General features: G+C 40.1%; 2 protein-coding genes across 3 annotated transcripts in view; one reads left to right on the top strand and one right to left on the bottom strand.

The window, feature by feature from the left end:
- The window catches only part of LOC115099984 (carboxyl-terminal PDZ ligand of neuronal nitric oxide synthase protein-like), a 560,668-nt gene that overhangs the window by 107,688 nt on the left and 428,719 nt on the right, over positions 1-24,261 (bottom strand). The gene's annotated exons all lie outside the window — the stretch shown is intronic.
- Positions 1-24,261, top strand: part of SPATA46 (spermatogenesis associated 46) — a 73,075-nt gene that overhangs the window by 30,057 nt on the left and 18,757 nt on the right. Inside the window, exon 2 of the mRNA XM_029618107.1 lies at positions 2,084-2,176. Within this exon, the coding sequence (XP_029473967.1) occupies positions 2,084-2,176 (93 nt within the window). The remainder of the gene's footprint in view (positions 1-2,083; positions 2,177-24,261) is intronic.

Here is a 24,261-nt window from a genome sequence, read left to right as displayed (position 1 = left end):
GGTTTATGTGCGCCTAAGATAATGCGCACAAGGGATTTTGTGCGCTTAGCTTAATTTGCGCGCTCGGATCGGGTGGCGGTCGGCGAGGCGAAGAAGGCCAAGATGGAGACGGCGAGCGTGCGGACAATATGGCGACCTCCTCGGAGGGTCTCCACGTGGGCAGACCCTAGGATGGCTGGGGCCTAGCCCTTCTAGGGCGGATCAACCCGGTGGCACAGACTTCCGATCGCCGACCTGTGCTCCTCCTCGATCTTCGGAGACCGGCTTAAAGTAGAAGATTTCCACCTTACCTTGTCTTCGGCGCTTCCCGGTTTCGTCCCGGGCGGTCTCCGGCTGCGGGGGGAGAGGGTAAGTACCTTCACCGCCGCGCTCGAGGGGATGCACCCACTGCCTCTCAGCCGCACCCGAGATCGGGGGCTAAGTCCTCGCCGTGATTCGGCTCCGGACCGAGGCTGCCTCTACGCCGCGCCCGAACTCCTCTCGCTCAGGGGCTAGGTCCCTGCCGCAGTTCGGCCACTGGACCGAGGCTCTCACCTCCGAGGGACCATGGAAATCACCTCGGGAAACTCAACTGGGGGAGGGACCTGAGGGTATCACCGCAGGAGTGCGGGGCTCGTCTTCAAGTAGGATTTTCTTCAATTTTTCTTTTAGATTTGGTCTAACGCTCTAAGAGTGTGCAGATAGTTCCTATCTGCTTTGGAGGCTGAAAATACTGAGGAGCTGCACGTCCTGCAGGGGTATATGTACTAGGGGCTGACGTCAGATTGAAATCTGATCCGTCTCCAACTGCTAACAGGAGTACACTATACCCTTTGGTCCTGAGTCCATCTGCTACACGCTAGGAAACATATTTTAAGACAAGATCAGAATAGGGCAATGAGACCGAAAGTCTGAAACTATGAGGTAGCTTGTCTTGTTTAAGGTTTGAAGCATACAAAGGAAAATGCATGACTGATAGCATAGGTTGTGAGATGAGATAGAAGATAAGAGAGATATGGAGGTTCTCAACCATTAAGTTCAACATGGAGTCCAGTGCACAAAATACCAGGCAGCTGTAAATGAAGGTCCATAAACCCTCATTTTGAACCTTATTCAACACCATGGGATGAGACTGTAAAGTAATGGCTATGAAATTCAAAAACCTGGGGTCCAGTTCCATCTTTACCACTCAGTATTTAACCTGCAGTCCTGAAATTACCATATCTCATGTAATTTGCATGAGCAGTTCAACAACATAACATATTAAGAAAGATACAAAAGATAATGGTTTCTCCTTAAGATTTATACTGTTTTTATGGACTCTGAGGTCTTTCTATATCATTATGCAAGAATAATATTTTGCCAAAAATATTGTTAAATACCTACTACCATTATTTTTATATGTCTGAGACTGTCACTATGCCTCTGGAATGCACTGAAAATTATTTTCTGAAAGGGCTGATTTTATGACTTTGATTAAACCTAAGTGGTTGGGATGGTCTGCTCTATCACCGCATTCTAGAACTCCAGGGCAGAGTTTAAACTTCTAAAAAAAAACATACTTAATGCTTCTTAGAAGTTTTTTTTGTTTTGTTTTTTTTAAACCTGGCTCACCTTTTCCCATAGCTGAGCATCCAGTTTAGTCAAAAATCTATCTGAAACTTGTTGCTGTTAATGATAGGCCAGGCCAGACTTATCTGAAGGCCCGGACAAACTTCCAGCTTTTCTAAAGTTCACAACCCAGTCACATATTCATCTAAAGCTCATAACCTAGTTACAGACTCACAAGAAAGTAACATCCCTGCCATACACTCATTCAAATGCCATAGTCACGCACCAAACTCATCTGAAAGTCAGGAAAAAGTAACAAAATGCATTTCTGAAGGTCACTGCTAAGTTAAAGTCTCCAATGAAACTCAAAGATACCAAAACTACTAGAAAGTCAGAAAAAAGCTTTTTAACATGATATTTTGCTGTGTTGCCCTGTTGCAATTAAGAATTTTGAAATGTCACATATACAATACAAAGAGCCAGCACATTACTCTGTATTCATTAGAAGAAGCTTCTTGGGTTAATATGCTTTTTTTTCCTATTTATAATGTAGGAATTCCTAATGTTGCTGCTGCGTCTGAAGAAATAGGCTCAAACCAGCACAACCTGGATGCAACAGACCTCACCTTGTACAGTAAAGGCCAGGGTAAGCTGCTCTTGTCATGTACCTGAATGTAATCTGCTTTGAAGTACCTGAAAAGCGGAATATAAATCAAATAAATAACATCATAAGAAATGCCATGCTGGGTCAGACCAGCATCCTGTCACTGGGTCATATGTACCCAGCAGATCCCAAAAACTAAATCTATTTCTGTTAGTCCTGCTCAGGGGTTAGCAATGGCTTATTCTAGTCTGCCTACCTGATGTTTTACGGACCTTTCCTCCAGGAACTTGTCTAAACCTCTTTTAAACCCGCATAATGCTAATTGCCATGACCATGTTCTCTGCAACAGATTCCACTGCTCGATTGTACATTGAATGAAAAAGTTTTAAATCTGCTGGTTTTTAGTTTTAAATCTGCTGGTTTTTAGTTTCATGTTTTAGTATGTATGTACCTGTTCCTCCCCACTTAAAATTTTATAAACTTCTATAACAGAAACATAGTAAATGTCAGCAAAGAAAGAGCAAAATGTTCCATTAAGATTGCCCAGTAAGGTTTTTAGGGTTGTTACTGTCAGTCCTTGCAGGCTAGCCTAAGGGTAATGATGTCCCATCCAAATTATAAACGTTTGTGATGACCAAACCTCTCCTTTCAATGTTATTCATTCCTTCTTGTGATGTACAGAGGGACTGCCCTGGCCACAGAAGTACAAGAGTGGACTGCCCCTGTCCCACCACTTCATTGCAACAAGATAACAAAACCATAGGTTTTATTTAAGTTACGCCCAAATGGATCTCTTGAATGCTCACTGGCAGATTGTAACTGCTGCTCTGTGCAGGTTATTTCCATTTAAAAATGTTTCATCAGAAGTTAACAGATTATCCATTCTTCATTTCCATCCTCTAGCCAGTAGGGAACCTCTGTTTTTATCCTCCTCACTTTCGAATTTCATTACTGTTCTTGTCTTCACCATCTCTTCTGGAAGGACATTCCAGACATCCACCATCCTTTCTGTGAAAAATATTTCCTGATGTTATTCTTGAGTCTACTACCCCCACCCTCATCCCCCAGTGTTTCATATCATGAACTCTAGTTCTACAGCTTCCTTTCCATGGGAAATGATTTGATTCTTGTGCATTACTACTGTTGAGGATATTTAAATGTTTGTGAGAAGTGGTATTGCATGAGGCAAAATGGCGGCATAGCCTGAAGTCGGAGCAGGAGCTACTCTCTGCTATTTGAGTTTTGAGAAAATTTCCCTATTCAAATGCCACCGAAGCGGAAGGGAAAGGTGAGGGTTTACTCTTCCCTACCTTTACCTTCGCCTTTTCAGCAAGAGATTAGCCGTTATATGACCTCACCTGCACCAAGAATAGCAGGAACCGAGGAAACCGATGGTTTGAGCTGTTTGGGAGGGCAGCTCGAAACGGCAGAGGAGGCTTCCCTGAGCCCCAATCACAGACCACCACCAGCGCAGAGGATGAGTGAAGGGAGCCCCGTAAGAACTATCGGAGAGGTTATCAGCTCTGGTCCGGAGACCGGGGCTGTGACGGCCCACGAGGAAGGACTAGAACCGGAGACAGTCAGCCCGAGACCAGAGGAGGAGAGTGGAGAACTGGTTTCGACAAACATCCTGGGTGGGGGAGAGGAACAGGCTGCTGGCGGTGAGTCCTTTGGAATCCTAACACGCCCTGCTGTGATCACGCTAGACACATTGTGGGATTGAATGGCGTCTAATATCAAAGGCTTGAATGAGAAACTGGATATATTTAATGTCAGAAACCAGCAAAATATCCTCCAAATCCAAATTAAGAACTCTGTGGATAGAGTACAAATTCTTGAAGAAAAAGAGAAAAAGAGTCAAGAGTTTAATGTGGCTGTGGTCAGAGACAGAGACTTTATCCAGGCAGATTGAGTCTTTAGAAAATAATGCCAAGTGTTTGAACTTACGATTTCTCAATTTCTCCAGGATGACAGGGGAAATACCATCAATAACAGTTAAAAAGTTTTTTAGAATCACTTGGTTTTACTGAGATTGACCTTCCAGTGATTAATTAATGCTTTTTCCTTCCGAAATAAAAAAATGTTAAAATCTGTCTGAATTGCCTTTTCAAGGAAATCTCACAAATGTTTTTAGAAAATTATACGTTACAAATCATTGATTGGGGTACTTTACTAGTTACCTTTTCTAGTCTTGCAGATTTAAATAAAATGATGAAGAAATATTTCAGTAAATACCCCATTAAGTTCTGTGATAAATTTGTGAAGATCTTTCCTGATTTAGCGATCATCACACAAGTTCGGCGAAAAGGTTTTTTAGCCTTTCGCCAGGAAGTAATAGCATTGGGTTTCTCTTTTACCTTACGTTTTTCCATGTAGGTGTTTGATAAGAAAACAGGTGGATCTCTTCATTTTTTATATGCCAGAACAATTAAAGTTTTCTGGAACAAAGGAAACTAGCCACTTCTTCCCCTGTATCTAGCTAATGACGTATGAGTAAAGTGTAGGTGTGATATGTTATGTCTTACTTAAAAATGTATTTTTCTGCTGGATTATATCTCCCTTAAATTTCTGACTCATGTCTAAATTACTAAATGGTGGATTGTATTCTTAGTGGAACTGACATTTGATTTCATATAAAAGGATATTGTATAGATTTATTTTTGCTATATTGTCATGACCACTGATAAACCACTGTCTAGACTCCTAGACAATTCCATTCACTAGATCCCTTCTCATGTTTTCCACACCTTCCAGGGTGTCTACATTGTTGCAAATTTTGGTATTATCTATAAAAAGACAAACCATTCCCGGTAATCCTTCAGCAAATTCGCTGATGAAAATGTTGAAAAGAATCGGACCAAGTATCAATTCCTGTGGCACATCACTGGTAACCCCCCTTTTTGTTGCCTCTCAATCAACAAGTTTCTAATATAATCAGTCACTTTTGGGCTCATACCTAGGCACTCAATTTATTTATAAGTCTCCATGCATAACTGTGTCAATGGCCATGCTGAAATCCAAGAATATGACATCTTGCGCTCTCCACCTAAGTCTCTAGTCCTCCAATCAAAGAAATGTATTAGATTTGTCAGATATCCTACATATATATATAGAAACATAGAAATGACGGCAGAAAAAGACCAATCGGCCCATCTACTCTGCCCAGCAAGCTTCCACACAATTTCCCATACTTACCTGTTTCATCAACCACCAAGTTCCGGGCCCTTGTTGGTAACTATTTGATTCAAATTTCCTGCCATCCCCTGTCATTGATGCAGAGAATAATGTTGGAGTTGCATCAAGGGTGAGCATAAGGCTTAATGGTTAAGGGTAGTAACTGCCGCCTCAAGCAAATTACCCTGCTTGTTTACCCAGACTGCACAGATCAATGCCTTGTTGGATGTAGTCTGAATATAAATCCTGTTTTCCACATTTCCCCCTGCCGTAGAAGCAGAGAGCAATGCTTTATATGAATTCAAAGTGATGTATCAGGCTTAATTGGTTGGTTTAGGGTAGTAACCGCCATAATAAGCAAGCTACTCCCACACTTATTTGTTTACCCAGATTGTGAAGTTCAGTCCTTGTTGGTTGTTGTCTGAATGCAAATCTTCTTTTCCACATTTTCCCCTGCCGTTGATGAAACCAGTTCCTGTAATCCATTGGATTCCAGAAACTGCATTATCCTCATTTTTTAGCAGTGATTTTATTAATTTACTCACCATTGAGATTAAACTAACCGGCCTGTAGTTAATTTACTCACCAGTGAGATTAAACTAACCAGCCTGTAGTTCTCAGACTCTTCCTTACCCTGTCTCAAGTCCTTTGGAATCTCTCCTGTCTCTAAAGAAGCATTAAAGAGATCAGACATGAAGCTGCCAGAATTTTCTTAATACACTTGGATGTATCCTATAGGGCCTCAGCACTATCTACTTTTAGTTTTGCTAGCTCCTTGCGAAAACAGTTTTTTGAAAATAGATTGAGGTCTACCATCATTCCATTCCTATTTGTGTCAATTTTCTGAGGTCCTAATTCCTGGCCCTTTCTCAGTGAACACCAAATAAAAATATTTGTTAACCAATTTCACTTTCTCCTCATCAGTCTCTACATATTCCCCCCTTCGCCTTAGAGTCTCCCATTTTTTCACTTTTTCCTGTCATTTATCTAAAAAAGTCTTGATCCCCTCTTTTACAGTATAAGCTATATTTTCCATTTGTATGTTCACTCTTTTGACTACTTTCCCAGCTTCTCTTAACTTCTCCAGATATTTTTGCCTGTTTTTCTCTGTGATCTCTTGTAGTTTATGACACTAACCTTTTTTCCTTACCTTTTCAGCCACTGCTTTAAAAAACTATAATGTCCTTTTTTTCCTCTTACTTTTATTTACATCTTCAACTACTGAGCTTATTGATTGACCAGCTTGGGATCAAATTTAGGGTTTATGCTATTTAGCTATATTTTCCAACGAAAGATACATCATCAAACATGATCAGCAATATTACTGATTGTCTCACTATTTCTGGTTGGATGCCTAACAAAAATATAACATTCAATTTTTAAAAAATTGAAGCTGTGCACTTTAGACATCATCCAGATCCTATTTTGATGTAAATTCCTGTTCCTTGATCATAAACAGACACCCACCTGAATTTAAACCTGTCCTAATAAATTTAAGTGTTCAAATATGATTCCAGATTCAAATAGTTTTAAGTTCAGGTTATTTTAAATTAAAACTCCTTTGTTATCAAAGATATATTTTGGACTGAGACAACTTCTGTATCATAGTTCAAGCTTTTGTAATTTCCACTATTGATTGTTATGGTGGTCTATATATTGGACTGTCTTTATCAAGTTGCAAACCTTGCAGGTGCTACAAAATTCAATGGCATGCCTTGCCCTAAGAGCATGTGAATCCACTACTACAGCAATTACATTGGCTGCTGTTATAGCAACAGATTAAATTTAAAATCTCAATACTTGTTTTTAAATCCTTAAAGTTTGATAGCCCACCATATTTGGCTAAGCTGTTGTATGTCTTTTAGGTAATTGTTTATATGTAAACAATTAAAAGCCTTGTCATTTCAGGAAGCATTTGGAGGGGGGACAGGTTAGGGAGTTGGTAGATTTTTTTTTTTAAGTGATCTGTGCTTTGGATATATATTCCACCACTATTGTACTGTTATTATTTTATTATTTTGCATTTCTTTTATAATCTTCTTAGTAAGGCAGATTCTCTACATGTGGAAAATAAATGTTGTAAATAAATAAATACATAAAACAAATCTCTAAGAAAAAGATTCATTGTCCTTATAACATTTCAATTTTGTCCATTGCTCCTTTTCTTCCCCTAGGTTATCTCATTCAGTCAATAACTCCGTGAGTTACTTTCCCATCTTAATAAAGTTTGCTTTCCTGAAGTCCACAATCCTTGCCTATGAATGAATCAACCACCACCTGTATTCTAATATTGAACCCCAACATCCGGTAAATCACTAAATCCAGGTTTTTCCTCCCTATATCATCAGTAGGGATCTTTGTTTTCAATTTTTATTTTATTTTGTCTGGGAATTTCACTGTTATAACAAAAAAGATCAATGTGTAAAAATACCTTTTCTGTTGATTTTTCTCATGTGTGCTATATCAAAGTGATTTTTCCCTGACTGTTATAACAGTGAAATTCCCAATTAAAATAAAAACTGAAAACAAAGTCTCTAAATATCAGAAACACTCGCTACATTTATAAACACCAGGTCCAGTATCATCTCATGTGTGTTTCATTACCAGTTGTCAAAAGTTCTTCCCGCATACAATTTAGGATCTCCCTACTTCTAGACAACACCCCATTTGGAATGCCCACCCCATTTGGAATGCCCACCCCACATCATTTACATATAAACAATTACCTAAAGACATACAACCCCCATTTGGAATCCCCACCCCACACATTCATTGCGTTCCAGTCTCCCCCTCCAACTGGGAGCCGCTGTAACCTGCCACAGGTTCCATTACAACTCTACCTCCTGCTTCTACACTGTAGATCGTCCAGAGAAAGTTTACTCCCGCTCTCAGCATTCAACCAGCATCAGACAACAACCTCCCAGCACTCAGCAATCAACCAGCATCAGACAACAACCTCCCAGCACTCAGCAATCAACCAGCAGACAACAACCTCCCAGCACTCAGCAATCAACCAGCATCAGACAACAACCTCCCAGCACTCAGCAATCAACCAGCATCAGACAACAACCTCCTAGCACTCAGCAATCAACCAGCATCAGACAACAACCTCCCAGCACTCAGCATTCAACCAGCATCAGACAACAACCTCCCAGCACTCAGCATTCAACCAGCATCAGACAACAACCTCCCAGCACTCAGCATTCAACCAGCATCAGACAACAACCTCCCAGCACTCAGCATTCAACCAGCATCAGACAACAACCTCCCAGCTCTCAGCATTCAACCAGCCTCATAATTAGGCTCTTCTATACTTGTCTTTGTCCTCTTTCAAACATCCACTTACAGTAATCGATTTTTCTAGAACAAACACATTCACCATGATCACCTCCCACATTCCAGTTCTAAAATACTCTAACTTCACCACCAATATAATGAGAACGAAGACTGTTAACTCATACTACAAATCTCTCATTCCTATTATGACTTCCCCCTTCACTCAAATCATGGGATTAATGACGTTCTCCATCCTTCTTCTGAACACACAATCACTACTAAAAAAAGCCACACTATTAGGTGATATCCTTACTGATGAGTCCCCTGACATATGTGCAATAACAGAGACCTGGCTCAAAAGCACTGACGTCTCCATAATAAACCAACTACCAACAGACTTATACGATATGTTCTCCATTCCGAGACCTAAAAGAAAGGAGGGGGACTTCTACTGGCTGCAAAAAGAAATTCAATCTCCACCCTGCAACCCAGCTTACCCCCACACAAGATTGAAATTGGTCTCTTTAAATCAAAAGACCTTCAAATTTGTTTAATTTATGCACCAATATACCCCCGGGCATATTGGAAAAAAAACCCTTCGCCCCTTGCGGAATATATTACAAAACACATTGACATCAACATACCCGCCATCATCCTAGGAGATCTAAACCTCCATTTTGACCGATCCCCTCTCACACCAGCATGTGAAGCCATACTCTCTACTCTTAATGCCATCGGATTTAAACAAATTGTCTCAGGCCCAACTCACAATGCAGGCCATACCCTGGATGTGATTTTCACGAACTCTCTAATCCTCTCTGACCACCCCCAATGCACCCCCATACCATGGTCAGACCACCACCGAGTAGACACTCGCTGCACTTTCAACTGTAATCACCATGCGACACACCCTAAAAAAATAATTATAGAATTCAGAAAAAAATGCCAAATGGAAGACATCATTGAGGCGCTCACAGATCTCCATAAATTAGATCTCACTGATGCCAACTCGGCCTGTCTCACTTGGCATCAACTCACCAGCTGCATTGCAAATCGACTATGCCACATCTACTAACAAAAGAGCTCAGCTCAGATAAGAAAGATAAAAAACCATGGTACAACCACGGACCTTAGAAATATGAAACGCGAACTCCGTAAACTGGAAAAGAGGTGGCGTAGAAACCAAGACTCAACACATCTACAAAAATACAAATCCCTTCTCCACAAGTATCGTAAAACAACTGATGAAGCCAAAAAAAACTTCTACACAGCAAAAATTCATCAATACCAGTTCAATCCGCGCGCCCTCTTCCAATATGTTTCTAACAATTTCCCCCCCAATAAACATCAACCCTGATAATGAGGATAAAAATAAATGTGAGAAACTAGCCTCCTATTTCCATGACAAGATTGCTAATATCATGGCTCGCTTTACCTCTCCTTCTCAGCCGGTATCTTTACTGCCCACAAGCACCATGAGCTCATCACCCACACTCAAATTTCGAAACCTCAACGGCATCAGAAATTGAAGCAATTCTAAAAAAAATCAAACCTGCCTTGCACCCCATTGATATAATGCCAACAAAAACACTCCTTGCCATTCCTACTAGGATTGCCCCTTCTATTTCTAACATCATCAACAAATCCATAACGGATGGTGTTTTTCCTACGCAACTCAAACACGCAATAATAAAGCCCACACTCAAAAAATCTGACCTGGATCCCTCCGAACCCGACAACTATCGGCCAGTCTCGAACCTCCCGTTATTGTCTAAAATCTTAGAAAAAGTCATTAACAAACAACTCACAGACTTTCTAGACGAAAATCGATTACTCTTCCCTTCACAATATGGTTTCCGTAAGAACCATAGCACTGAAACTCTGCTTGTGTCCCTCTCAGACTCTATACTAAAAACCCTAGATACTGGTCACTCTTATTTACTGGCGCTACTTGATATTTCTTCTGCGTTTGACACTGTCAACCACAATACCCTTCTTTCTCTCCTCTCACAAATAGGCATCACTGGCACTGCCTTATGCTGGATCCAATCTTTCCTGAAAGACAGGACATACAGTGTCAAGATGGGACTCCAAACATCGAAACCCAGAAATCTATCTCAAGGTGTCCCACAAGGTTCCTCTCTATCATCAACTCTATTCAATGTTTACCTATCTCCTCTTTGTCGACTTCTGGTGAAACTGGATCTCCGTCATTTCATATACGCCGATGATGTACAGATCCTCATCCCCATCTATGATTCACTCGCTAATGCCCTGAAAACTTGGAATTCGGCCCTTGCCCGAAATAAAAAATCTACTCACAGAAAACTGTCTTGCTATAAACACTACCAAGACAGAACTCCTCATCATCACTCCACACAAGAACACCGCCGCTAACACCACACCTATATCAACATCAGACCATCCCCATTTGCAGCAAGTCCGCAGCCTTGGCGTTATGATTGATAATCACTTTTCCTTAAAGAATTTCATCTCGGCCACAATCAAAAATGGTTTCTTCAAGCTACATACGCTAAAAAGAATTAAACCTCTCTTACACCCACAGGACTTCCGGACTGTGTTACAAGCCACAATACTGCCGAAACTAGACTACTGTAACGCCTTACTACTAGGTCTCCCGAAAAACACAATTCAACCATTGCAGATGCTACAAAACTCTGCTGCTCGCTTACTCACCAATACTCGCCGACACGAACACATCACTCCAGCTCTCATGTTCCTGCACTGGCTTCCTGTAGCTTACAGGATTACATTTAAAGTACTCTCCCTCATTCATAAATCAATACATAACCAGGAGATGCAATGGTTTTCCGATCAGTTTATATTCCGTACATCTAATAGACCAATAAGAAATATCCACCAAGCTAAACTTGCCTCTCCTCCCCTTAAACACATCAAACACATGACCACAAGAGACCGTTCTTTCTCCATAGCTGGTATCAACATCTGGAACAAAATGCCCATGGACTTGCGTCTCGAATCCTGCCATAAAACTTTCAAACAAAACCTCAAAACCTGGTTGTTCGAACAAGCTTTCACGCAATGATCATCGATTAAGCTGAAATGCCGTATTCTTGTTTACTTTTCACTAGCTCCCTGTTCCTTTTCTCTCCCTTATGTTTGTTTCAATCTGCTAATTTCTCTATTCTCCCTTTACGCCTGCGATCCCTATTTGCAATATTTGTGACTTGACATTAACTAATGGAATAGGCCTGTAGCAGGTTAATTGCATATTATCTCTCCTGCTTCATTACTGAATTAGAATATGCATTTGTTCTTAATAGTTAAAGGAGTTATATTAGGCACTCCTGAAATCCGTTATTTATGTAAAGCCTGTTGCTGTTATTTGTTTACTTCCTGTAAAGCCTGTTGTATGTAAAGCCTGTTGCTAATTTATTGTTTACTGTAAACCGAGGTGATGTATATCTTTACTTGCCGCGGTATATAAAAATCACTAAATAAATAAATAAATAAATGCCCCAATCAATATCTGGCACATTGAAATTACCTAGCACTAGTACCTTCTCTTTTAATAGCAATTTGTTACATTCTCAATTAAAACTCTATCCATTTTTTCTGCCTGCAAAGGAGATCTGTATAGCACCACTAAAACAAAGGAAATATAGAAATATGATAACAGGAAAAAAAACCATAATAGCTTGTCTAGACTACCCATCAACAGAATTGCTCTGCTCTCCAATCCCTACCCGATCCCCTCAGAGGTCTTCTCTGCTTATCCCATGCTTTCCTGAATTCAAATACTGTCCTTGTCTTCACCTTCTCCACCAGGAGACTGTTCCATGGATCCACCACCCTTTCAATAAAGACATTTTTCCCTAGATTACTGCTCAGTCTACCCCTTTCACTCTTAACCCATGATCCCTCATTCCAGAGTCTCCTTTCTGTTGAAAGAGATCCACCTCTTGTGCACTGACTGATACCTCCGAAGTATTTAAATATCTTTCTCATATCTCATCTGTCCTGAAGGATATACATGTTTAAAGATTTAAGACTGTCCCAATATGTTATACAACAAAGATCACTGACCTTCTTGCCAATTCCATCGTTTTTATATTCTTTTGAAGGTGCAGCCTCCAGAATTACATAGTATATTCCAAATGAAGCCTCACCAGGGACTAATGCATCCAAGAGAATATTCCTCTCTCTAGGCACCCAAGCATCTTACTGGCTTTTGCCATCATCTTCTCCACTTGTTTAGCCACCTGATCATCCATCCCCAGAACCTGCTCTTGTTTTGTACATAGAAGAACTTCACCTCTTAGATTGTACCTCTCTCTTGATTTTTGCATCCCAAATATCTTAATGCCAGACTCTAGACCATTCCTCACTAGATTCCTCCATATGTTTTCCACACCTTCCTGCCTATCTACCCTTGTTGCAGATTTTTATATCAACTGCAAAAAATACAAATCTTACCCAAAAGTCCTTCTACAATATCACTTACAAAATTGTTGAAGGGAACTAATTCAAGAACTGATCTGTGTGGCATACCATTATTAATGCCCTTTTCCTCCGAGTGAGCTACATTTACTACTATCTTTGTTGCCTCCCACTCAACCAGTTTCTTCAGTAATTTTAGGCCTCATACCAAGGTCATCTAGCAGCTCAACTGCCTTCTTCACAAGCTTTTTGTTTTGAATGTATTTGAAAATGTTTTTAAAATTGTTATCCTCTATGGCAAGCTTCTTTTTAAATTCTCTCTTGGTCTGCCTTACCATTGTTTTATAATCTAACTTCATAATTCCTCCTGTCTACTTAACTCATGCTCTAGTTATTTTAAAATATATTTGTAATGAGATAGGAGGTGCATTGGTACAAATAGTAAATCTATCATTGAGTGAGGGATCGCTGCCTATAGACAAAGTGACCGAGTGTAAGGACAACATTAAAAAAGATGAATCTCAAACCGGCGGAGTTTTCCAACTATAGATCTATTTCATCTCTACCTGACTTGACTAAAACTTTCAAGGCAGCTGCTTTAAATGTTCTGGGTGACTAAATGATCAATTTCAATTTGGGTTTCAAATAGGGAGGCTTTCATAAAGGTTATAAGAACATACGTTTTTACCAATCTGAGTCAGACAAAAGCCTAGCATTCTGTTTCCAACAGTGGCCAATCTTCATCACAAGTACCTGGCAGGATTCCTAAATTCAACAGATTCCATAATGCTAATCCAAGGAACAGGCAGAGGATTTCCCCAAGTCTACCTTAATAATAGTTTATGGACTTTTCCCCCCCCAGGAACTTGTCCAAACCTTTTTGTCAACCCAGCTACAATAACAGTTTTCACCACATCCTCCGGCAATTAACTCCAGAGTTTAATTATGCATTGAGTAAAAAAGTATTTTCTCCTATTTGTCTTAAATGCATCACTTAGTATATTCATTGCACGTCCCCTAGTCTTTATACTTTTGAAAGTGTAAACAACTTATTCACATTTACCTATTCCAATCCACTCATTTTATAGACCTCTATTATATCTCCCCCTTCACTAATCTCTTCTCCAAGCTGAAGAGCCCTAACCACTTTAGCCTTTCCTCATAAGGGAATCGTTTCATCCCTTTTATCATTTTGGACACCCTTCTCTGTACCTTTTCTAATTCCATTATACCTTTTCTGAGATGCAGTGACCAGAACTGCACACAGTATTCAAAGTGTGGTCGCACCATGGAGCGATAAAGAATTATATTCTGTTTTATTCTCCATTCCTTTCCTAATAATCCCTAGCATTTGATTTGCTTTCTTGGCTGTCGCTGCACACTGGGCTATTCCCATCTCTAGGTCATTTATAAATGAGCAAAATATCCAACAAAACCAAAAGGAAATTTTTGTTTTGTTGGATATTTTGGAAGCATTTGACACATTAAATCATAAAATTTTGTTATTAAGGGATTCAAGGTACAGTTGACAATTGGTTAAGGTCTTATTTAGAGGATTGTTCCCAGGGTTTTACATAAAGAATATAAAAGGGCAGTAACTCTGCATGGTTTCCTCTGAAATCTAGAGTTCCCCAAGCTCAGCATTATCAGCTAATATATATTTACAACCAATATGTCGGCTATTAGCTAATCTGTATCTCGATTATAAAATCTATGCTGATGATATTTAGTTTGCCTTTCCCTTTGGGTCTTCAACAAATGGAGTTGTTTTCAGGTTAATGAATGCCATCAATGAAATTATTCAGTGGCTCCAAGCAAATAGATTAACTATGAATATTAGCAATACCAAAATATTGCTGTTAACTCAAATTCCATCAGATGATGTGCCTGTGTCTACTTACTGCCCCAAAAGTCAGAAATCTAGGGATAATCTTTGATTCTACTTTTTCTCTGCAATTGAATGTGGTTAAAGCATGTTTTATAAATTACATATATTACTTAGATTGAGATCCATTATTAGTTTTGGAATATTTTTGCATTGTAATACAGTCAGTGGTGATCTGTAGTATGAATTATTGTAATTCTGTATTTTTGGGCCTTCCATTGCAAATGCTATAGATAGCACAGAATGCAGCTGTTACGATTGGGTGATCGCCAGGGGTGGTGAACACCACCTGCAGGAGTGACTCAGGATAGAGAGAACAGGAGTCACAGTAAAGTCTCTGACAATGGCTGGAGAGGAATCTCTGGTAGTGCTGGAGGAGTTTCTGATACCAGGTGCTGGCTGGAAGGAGTCTGTGGTGCTGGGTGCTGGCTGGAAAGGAGTCTCTGGAACAGGGTGCATGGGGGAAAGGGCGAGCTTCGTGATACACTGGAACAGCATGGGGGTACATGTGGATGTGAGTGCAGGTAAACGTGGTCTGAACACTGGAACTGAGTGCAGGTAAGGGTGGACTCAGGATAGCGTGCAGGTAAGTGTGAGACTGACTGTCAGTATATGTGTGAACTGGAATGAGAGAACCAAAAGAGCAGGACAGACAATGACTGGACTAGACAAAACCAAGACAAGACTTACACTGAACAGAAAACATAAACGCCCGAAGGCAGCAGGGCAAGGAGCCAGGATACAAAGCCCGAAGGCAGCAAGGCCAGGAGGCAGGACACAAAGCCTGAAGGCAGCAAGGCCAGGAGGCAAGACAGAAGGCCCGAAAGCAGGACAGAAGGAAACAGGAGGCTAGAGCAGGGAGCCCAAGGGAACTTGATGCCAAAGCACTGAGGCATTGGCTAGGCGGGGTTAAGTAGCAAGTCCAGGTCATGGAGCAGATAGGTAGGACAGACTGGGCCAGCCAAGAGAGCATGCTCGTCAGGGACCTCTGGTGGTGACACAGTAGCCATAGTCGTAACAGCAGCTACATATATTACAATTAGAGTCTCAAGTTATCAACAAGTGACACCCATTTTGAAGTCTTTGCACTGGGTTCCTTAAAATTTAACTTTTAATTTTCAATGTACTCCATAGCACAGTTCCCTCTTATATTAGTGTAGTTTTGAAAATCTGTGTTCTCCAACCAAAAATATATTAGTAATAACATTTAAGCATTTACATTTTTATAAAATGAGAGAAAGAATGTTCGATGTTGTGGGACCAGTACTCGCAATTATTCACCAGAAGATCTTCACTGTGAAGGATGTATAAAAACCTTCAGGAAAAAGATTAAGGAATTTTTTATTACAGGAGGCATTTTAGGGCTGAATTACGCAAGATACAATTCAATCAGTAGCGGATTGACAATGTTCAAATTGTTTACATTGTTATATGTTTATTTTAACATTTGTTTTATCTATTTTAATTAGCTGTATTAATATCTTGGTAGATATGGTTTTTATGTTGATCAGATATGTATGTTTAATTATTATCTGCTTCGAATTTTAGATGGGCAAGTTAAAACTATTTTAAATAAATAACTTGCCAGTGATTATGTTCTTGCCTATTTTCAGCATTTGGGTCCGCTTTCCAGTTATTTAAAGATACTCTTGACTTTAACTGCCTCTTTCACCATCTGTTAAACCATGCTTTGATTTCCTTTGACCTTTTTTTATGCATGGAATGCATTTTATGTGGGCTTCTAAGATAATAATTTTAAATAATGTCCATGTTTCATACAAACTTTTAATCTTTGTGTCGCCTTCTTTTAGTGTTTTCTAATTTCCACATTCTATCATAATCTCCCTTTTAAAGTTATATGCTATTGCGGTAGTTTTATTTTATGTCCTCCCTCCAGTGATTATGTCAAATGTGATTACATTATTTATTTAATTTATTTGGATTTATTATCCACCTTTTTGTATAAGAAATTTACCCAAGGTGAGATAAAACATATTAGATTGGGAACATACAATCAGAGACAGCAGCTGCTTAACAATTCTAATCTGAAGAATGACTAAACGAATTAAACTTGAAATAAATCAGCAATTTATTTACAGATTGATTTATTTAAAAGATTTATATCCACACTATCTTCTGTTCTATGTTGGGTACATAAAATACTCCTGGGGGAATTCTATGCAAAAAAAATTTAAAATTCTGCAAATTTTATATTGGTCAAAATAACAATTTACATGACAGTCTAAGTAATTACATTTTAAATTAATACAGAAAAAAAAGATGCAGAATTTTAAATTTTTTTGAGCAGAATTTCCCTAGAAATTCACTGTAAGAGTGTCTCTTCCACTCTCTCTCCCTATTCCCCTGGCCACTTTATCCTCTCAGGCCCCAACTCCTCCACCTGCCAGTATCTCTCCCCTCCACCACTAGGCTCAACCCCTTCCAGTCCCAGAGTTTGACCCCATTCTCATTACTGCCCCTCACACAGGCTCCCCCTGTCCCTCACTCTCTCTAGTACACATAAACATACCCTCATAAGGCTCTCTCACACACACACACACATCCCCTCATACAGGGTTCCCTCTCTTGCATATACACCCACACAAGCTCCCTTTCTCTCTCACACATACACACTCCTTCACAGTCTCCTCATATCGGCTCCCTCTCTGGCACCCACACTCAAGCATCCCCCGCCCCCTGCTCTCTCACCTCCCATGCTCTCTCTCATACCCTCCTGATCATCTCTCTGCTCTTTCACACCCTCCCCTCTCTTCTCCTCTCTCACACTCCCTCACATCCCTTTCCTCTCACACACACACACACTCATTCTCACTGGGGCCTTCATCTTCGCCACGAGCAGAGCACGTCCCACAGCACACATGGGCCTTCATCTTTGCGTGCTCTGTTTGCGGCATTCCGGGGTGTCCTCTGCCATTTTCTGCACAGAATTGTCAAATTCTTTGCACGGGGGGGGGGGAATTCTGCACTCCGCAGTAGTGCAGAATTCCTTTAGGATTAATAAAACATCCACAATCGGAAAAGCAAAGAGAATATAACAGAAACATAGAAATTGATGTTAGAAAAAGACCATATGGCCCATCAAGTCTGCCCTGCCATCTTGTTTTAATTTGAGTCACAGACCTATAATCCGGGCCCTTTCATTGTCACTAGGGTTTAACTGATATTGCTAACGCCATGCCTCTTAGCTTTAGCTAAGGCCTAAGATATAGGCGGAAAGAAGAATTGAAACCAAAAGCCACTATCAGACCGATTCAATATTCATGCGAGAAAAGCGAGTGCTCCGGTTTGAGCACCTGCTTTCCTAAAGCTCGCCCATCCACCTCTCCCAGGCATGCATTGCAGTAGGCTAATGAGCCGCTGTGTTAAAAAGGAGGTGCCAGGGGACATGGCTTAAGAAAACATATGCTCATGAATTGAGCATCTATTTTCCTAACCTGTCGGCAAGACCTTTTAAATATTTTTTTTATCAAGTTGCTGCTTTCTGTGTTTCCTCCAACTTAATATCAACACTATATTAAGTCATAGGAGCCACAGAAATGCAGTATTTTCTGCTTTTCTGTAAACGTTTGGGGCTCCTCAAGACTTAACACCAACTCATGAGCTAGTGTTAATTTTTGAGGGTAAAAATGTGTGCGTCGGGTGCACATTTATTTTTTACATAAGAGGGTACTAGCTAATAGCCTCATCAACATGGCGTTTACATGTGAAGTATACTATTAGCTACGCACTGGTTTGGCCATGGTAATCCCCTTATTGTATAAGGGGTTATGGACGTGTGTCCAACCACAGGTTAACCAGTGTGCTAGCCTGAGTACACAGTATTGCATTGGCCCGTTTGTGTGGGAAACTATGATAAAAGCCACTTTGCTCAAAGAAGACATTTATGTGATTGAAGTCAATGACTTATGATTCAGTGATAATTGGAACTAGAAGGCAACCATATTGTGAAATATTCATTTCAGAAAGGTCAGAATAGGTGAACAAGGGAGAAAAGTAGCTTTTAAACATTAGGGATTGAGGATCCAATAAGGGCTGACAATTAAGAGGTACGTGGTGGCAGCCTATCTTGCTGTTTCGCTCAGTTTTGTCTTGAGCGTGTTTACTAGACATTAGATTTCTGAATTTTATGGGGAGGAAAAGAAAACCGAGGGCGCCTTTCCCAACGACCCCCTTGGCACAAATTTCAGGCCCCATGGACGCCCACGTTGCCCGTAGTAGCCTATACCGGTGAATCAGCCGTTAGATGGACGAGGAGGAGAATTTGAGCTCCCATCCATTTCAGGCTCAATGTCACCTTTAAGCCCGGTAAGAGGATCGCCTCCCCAAAATCCAGCAGCTGAAATAAGAACCCCGGGAACTGTGGAGACGCCGAAGACCTTAGATGTTGCGTCGGCGAATCAGTTGGTGAACAGTGGGGTGAATGGAACAGCTGTTAACCCATTAAACATCTTAAGTGGTATGGTGGGGAGGAATATTCAGGGCGGAGAAGGACTAAACACAGAGGGAGAGATACAGGAAATATCTTGGCCTGAATTACAAATCCCAGAGCTGCCTCCAGTTCAAAGACCAGGAGAGATTTCACTGCTTTCAATATGGGAAGCAATATCAGAGTTGCGGAATTCTTTAACACAGCAGTTAACTCCTATAGTTAAGAGGTATAATGAAATGGGTCAAAAAGTTGCTGTTATAGCACATTCCACTATAGAATTAAATCAACAGATGTCTAATTCCCGAGTACAAGTAAAAGCTATGCAGCAATCCCAAGAAGCATTGATTAAGGATAATATTAATTTAGCATTAAAAGTGGAATCATTAGAGAATTCTGTTAGAAATAAAAATTTAAGAATTATAAATTTTCTGAAAGTTCCACTAGTTAATCCTAAGGATATGTTTAAAAGATATCTAATTGAAGTTTTAAAAATCCCAGAGAACGCTATACCTCCTATAGCTAAAGCTTTCTATTTACCACCTTTTAGGAGAGTACCTGATACACAGAGGGAAGGATTAGATATTATACAAACAGTTGAGACTCCAGTATTAGATATGACTGCGATTATTGAAACGTCCGACTCTGAAATTGCTGTTCCAGCTACTTTAATTGTATCTCTAGTCTTAGAACCAGATAGAGACTGGCTACTGAGATTATTCTTTAGGCATAGACTAGAACTATTTATGCAATTTAAGATAAATATGTTTCCGGATGTGTCTCGTCAAACACAAAAAAGACGTAAACAGTTTTTATTATTGATAACTGCTGTGCAACCGATTGGGGGGCTTTTTATTTTGAAATTCCCGTGTAAATGTCTGGTTAAGTATCAGAATGTTTCATATATATTTTTTGATCCCCCCCAACTGTCTCAATTTCTTGCTGGAAAAATTCCTCTTCCTAACTCTGTGGAAACTCCAGAACCGTAGTATCCTGAAAAGAAAGGTCCTTAATAAATGTTGTGCTAATACATCTTAATTGTCAAATACCCACATAGTTAAATATGTATGTGTAATATTTCCTAAAGTTGCGTTATGGATCCTCCAATATTGAGGACTTAAGATATAAAGTTATGATGTTTGATTTCTGGTAAAAGAAATTTTTCCTTTTGTGTTATTTATGCAAACTTTATTTGTTTCAAACAAGGTATTCTTGTAATGTATTTAAAATTCATAAATAAATAATGAAAAAAAAACCCCAAAAACATTAGGGACAAAATAAAAACTACTGAAATACACGGTGAGAAAGGAGCAACTGAGTTGTTCTAGATTTTGAAGCATAATCAAAAGCTTTTACATGGGAAAATACAGGGTTACTGGCATAAAAAGAGGGTTTGATTCTTGGCCTTCTTTCCTGCATGAACATTGCTAAAAACATGAGCGTTAGATGACAAAGTAATGAAAACAATGCTATTTAAAAAAAAAAAAAGTGCAGTTCCTTAAAACCGTGGATCACACTATTATAGTTTATAAGCAATATAGTATCATAAAGGGAAAGTTCTTACTAAATAAACTTGATTGAATTATTTCATAAGGAGATCACAGTAGTAGATCATAGGGATGTAGTAGTTATGACCATAGTTCCTCCTCTACGATAAGCGTGTGAGCAATAACTTTTACATTTCAGAGCATTGTTCACAGATTTTACATAGTCGCACACATACATTTTTCTTTGTGCTATATACAGAAATACAATGCTAATACTTGCTGCAATGCTAATACTGGCGCTCAAAATTTGTTGGTTTAAAAAAATTGTTACTCACATGAAAAAAAAATTGCACACCTAGTCACTCCTTAGAAGGAACACTGGTTATGACCTATCTGGATTTCAGTAATATTGATATTGTTTTACACAAAAGACTGATGAATGAGCTAGCCAGACTGGGAATTTGGAAAAATGTTAGGAATTATTAGGAAGGGAATGGCAAATAAAACGGAGGATGTCATAATGCCTTAGTATCGTTCCATGGTGAGACCGCACCTTGAATACTGTGTGGAATTCTGGTCACCACATTTCAAAAAGGATATAACCATACTGGAGAAACTACAGAGAAGGGCGACCAAACGATAAGGGGCATGGAATGGCTGCCCTATGAGAGAAGGCTAAAGAAGTTAGGGCTGTTCAGTTTGAAGAAGAGACAACTGAGGGGGCGATATGAGAGACGTCTACAAAATCATGAAAGGACTTGAACAAGTTAATGTAAATCAGTTATTTACTCTCTCAGATAACAGAAGGACCAGGGGGCACTCCATGAAGTTAGGAAGTAGCTCATTTAAAACAAATCAAAGAAAATTCTTTCATATATCAGTACATGGTTAACCTCTGAAAACAAAAGTTAGTGTAACTGGGTTTAAAAGAATTTGGATAAGTTCCTAGAGGAAAAATCCATAAACTGCTATTACGGTAATTAATAAGCAATAGTAGCTTGTAATTTAGCTAATGTTTGGGTACTTTCCATGTACTTGTGATTTGGATTGGCCACTGTTGGAAACAGTGGCCAATCCAAATTACAAGTACATGGAAAGTACTTTTTTGGAAACAGGATACTGGGCTTGATGGACCCTTAGTCTGACCCACTATGGCATATCTTATGTTCTTAACTGAGTGAAACAGGATACTGGGCTTGATGGACCCTTAGTCTGACCCACTATGGCATATCTTATGTTCTTAACTGAGTGAAAAGTTGGTTGAGTAACAGGTTGAGCTGATATATACTACTGCCTATTATAGAGTTTTCATTCAGTAACATACTCTGAGCTCATCTGCTGGAAGAGTGTAAGATGGTCACAGAGTGTGGTCCCAAATTCAGTTTAGCAGCCCTTGCGCTGCTTTGGAGAAGCAAGGTTACCTGGCAGGTGACCATTACCTTGGTGCAGCAGAAAGTGATTCTGTAGCTAGGACCTGCCCTCCAAGTGATGATTTATACTTTTGTACTGAGGATGTATCTCCAGGGATCCATGACTAGGAGGGAAGAGTTAGGACAGCCATTTTGATGGGTAATTCAAGCATTAGAAATGTAGACAGCTGGGTGGTTGATAGTTTGAAGAGCATTTGGTAATTTGCCTGACTGGGACAAAGTAGCGGACCTCACGTGCCACCTAGATAAGGTTTTAGTGAGAGCTGGGGCTGTTGGGCACATGTGGATACCAATGACATAAGATGGTGCAGAAGATGTCCTGAAGGCTAAATTTAGGCTCCTAGATAGGAAACAAAGCCAGAACCCTCCAGAGATGAATTCTTAGAAATGTTTCTGGTTCCTCATGCAGGTCCCCAGAGGCAGGCTGAGCTTCAGAGTCTAAAAGTGTGAATGAGACAGTGGTTAGAGAAGGTGGTTTTAGATTTGTTAGGAACTGGAGAACATTCTTAGGAAGGTGGAGTCTATTCCAACAGGATGGACTCCACCTTAACAAGAGTGGAACCAGACTGCTGGCAATACTTTTTAAAAAGGACTTTGGAAAAGGTCACATGGTGTGTTGAGACTGTACAGACGAGGTTCTGTGCTGCTCCAGGGCCCCACTCTATATCTGCCTGCATCTATCTCTTTCAATGTGGCAAATACTTGGAAAGGAGGTATTTGTGGTGTCGATCAAACGTCCTAATGTTGAGTGAAGTTTTTGGGAGAGGTCGCACTGTCGATGGCCGCAAAACTGATCAGAAAGGAGAAATAAAAGCCAGTGGTTAGTAAAATGGCTGACACCATGAGCAACCCCCCGTCACCGCGAGCTGTTGCAGGGGAGCCAGGAGATTTAGCAGCCCTGATTTAACAGCGATGGACGAAAAATTAAATAAGCTACACTCCCGATTCAATGAAATACAATCTTTGCTCTCAGATCACACACTCCATATTGACAAGGCAGAGACATGGATCATGGGCATGGAACAGCGCATGCAGAGTTTGCAATGAGAGCTGGCATTAGCTAAGGCAGAAACAGTGAAACAAATTGAAATTTGAAGACCTCGAAAACTGCTCCCATCAGAGCAGACTGATTTGGATACCGGAGGCAGTACAGGAGCGAGACCTGCAAGAAATGATGTAAAGATGGTTGCTGCAGATTTTAAACTCCCTGGAGGTGCTTGTGGCCTTCCAAATTGAGTGAACTCATTGCCTTGGTGCCCAGAGAGGAGAGCAGGGGAGATCCAGGCCAGTAATTATTAAAGTGCTGAATTTCAGACATAAAGAAGTTATTTCGTACCAGTATAGACAGCTCCGATCTTTGGAATATGAGAGGCAGAAAATTCTATTTTCAGATTACTCTGCGGTGGTTTCCGCTCAGCACAAATCCTTCATGGTGATATGTGCCCAGCTTGTACAGTATTACATAAGATTCATGCTACAATTTCCAGCTGAGATAAGGGTGACATGCAGACAGCTGCAGAAGCACAGGCTTTCTTTCACCCAAGCTGAAAGAAACAGAATGTCAGAACGCTGATATAGAGATGAATAATCAAGTTGGCTCAAGGGGTCATTATATCTCCTTAAGATGACTTGCCAAGATCTCCAGAAACGTATCCATTGACCTCGTTCTTAGGACAGGAGAGCTTGAGAAGGAGGAAGTGATGATGTGACTGAATGGAAGAATAATTTGTGACTGATGATATTTGAGGGGATGCTGTGAGATTAGTTGGGATTTTGGGCATTTTACTCTGCTATTTTAGGGAGTGGGGCCCTAGCATATGGTATACGTGACCTCTTTGCTCATCAGTAAGTTTTTCATGTTGTTTGTATATTGTTTGGTTGATTGGGTTTGGGAAGGAGTAGGTGGAAAAAGGGGAGGGTGCCACCGGGATATGAAGCTGTCTTCATTGCTATGAGTATAGATTACATAGGAGATCCATATATTGTTTCTGATAGGAGGTTGATTA

The sequence above is a fragment of the Rhinatrema bivittatum genome, chromosome 10 (assembly GCF_901001135.1).
Source record: "Rhinatrema bivittatum chromosome 10, aRhiBiv1.1, whole genome shotgun sequence".
Classification (NCBI taxonomy): domain Eukaryota; kingdom Metazoa; phylum Chordata; class Amphibia; order Gymnophiona; family Rhinatrematidae; genus Rhinatrema; species Rhinatrema bivittatum.
This window is presented reverse-complemented; position numbering and strand designations above follow the sequence as displayed.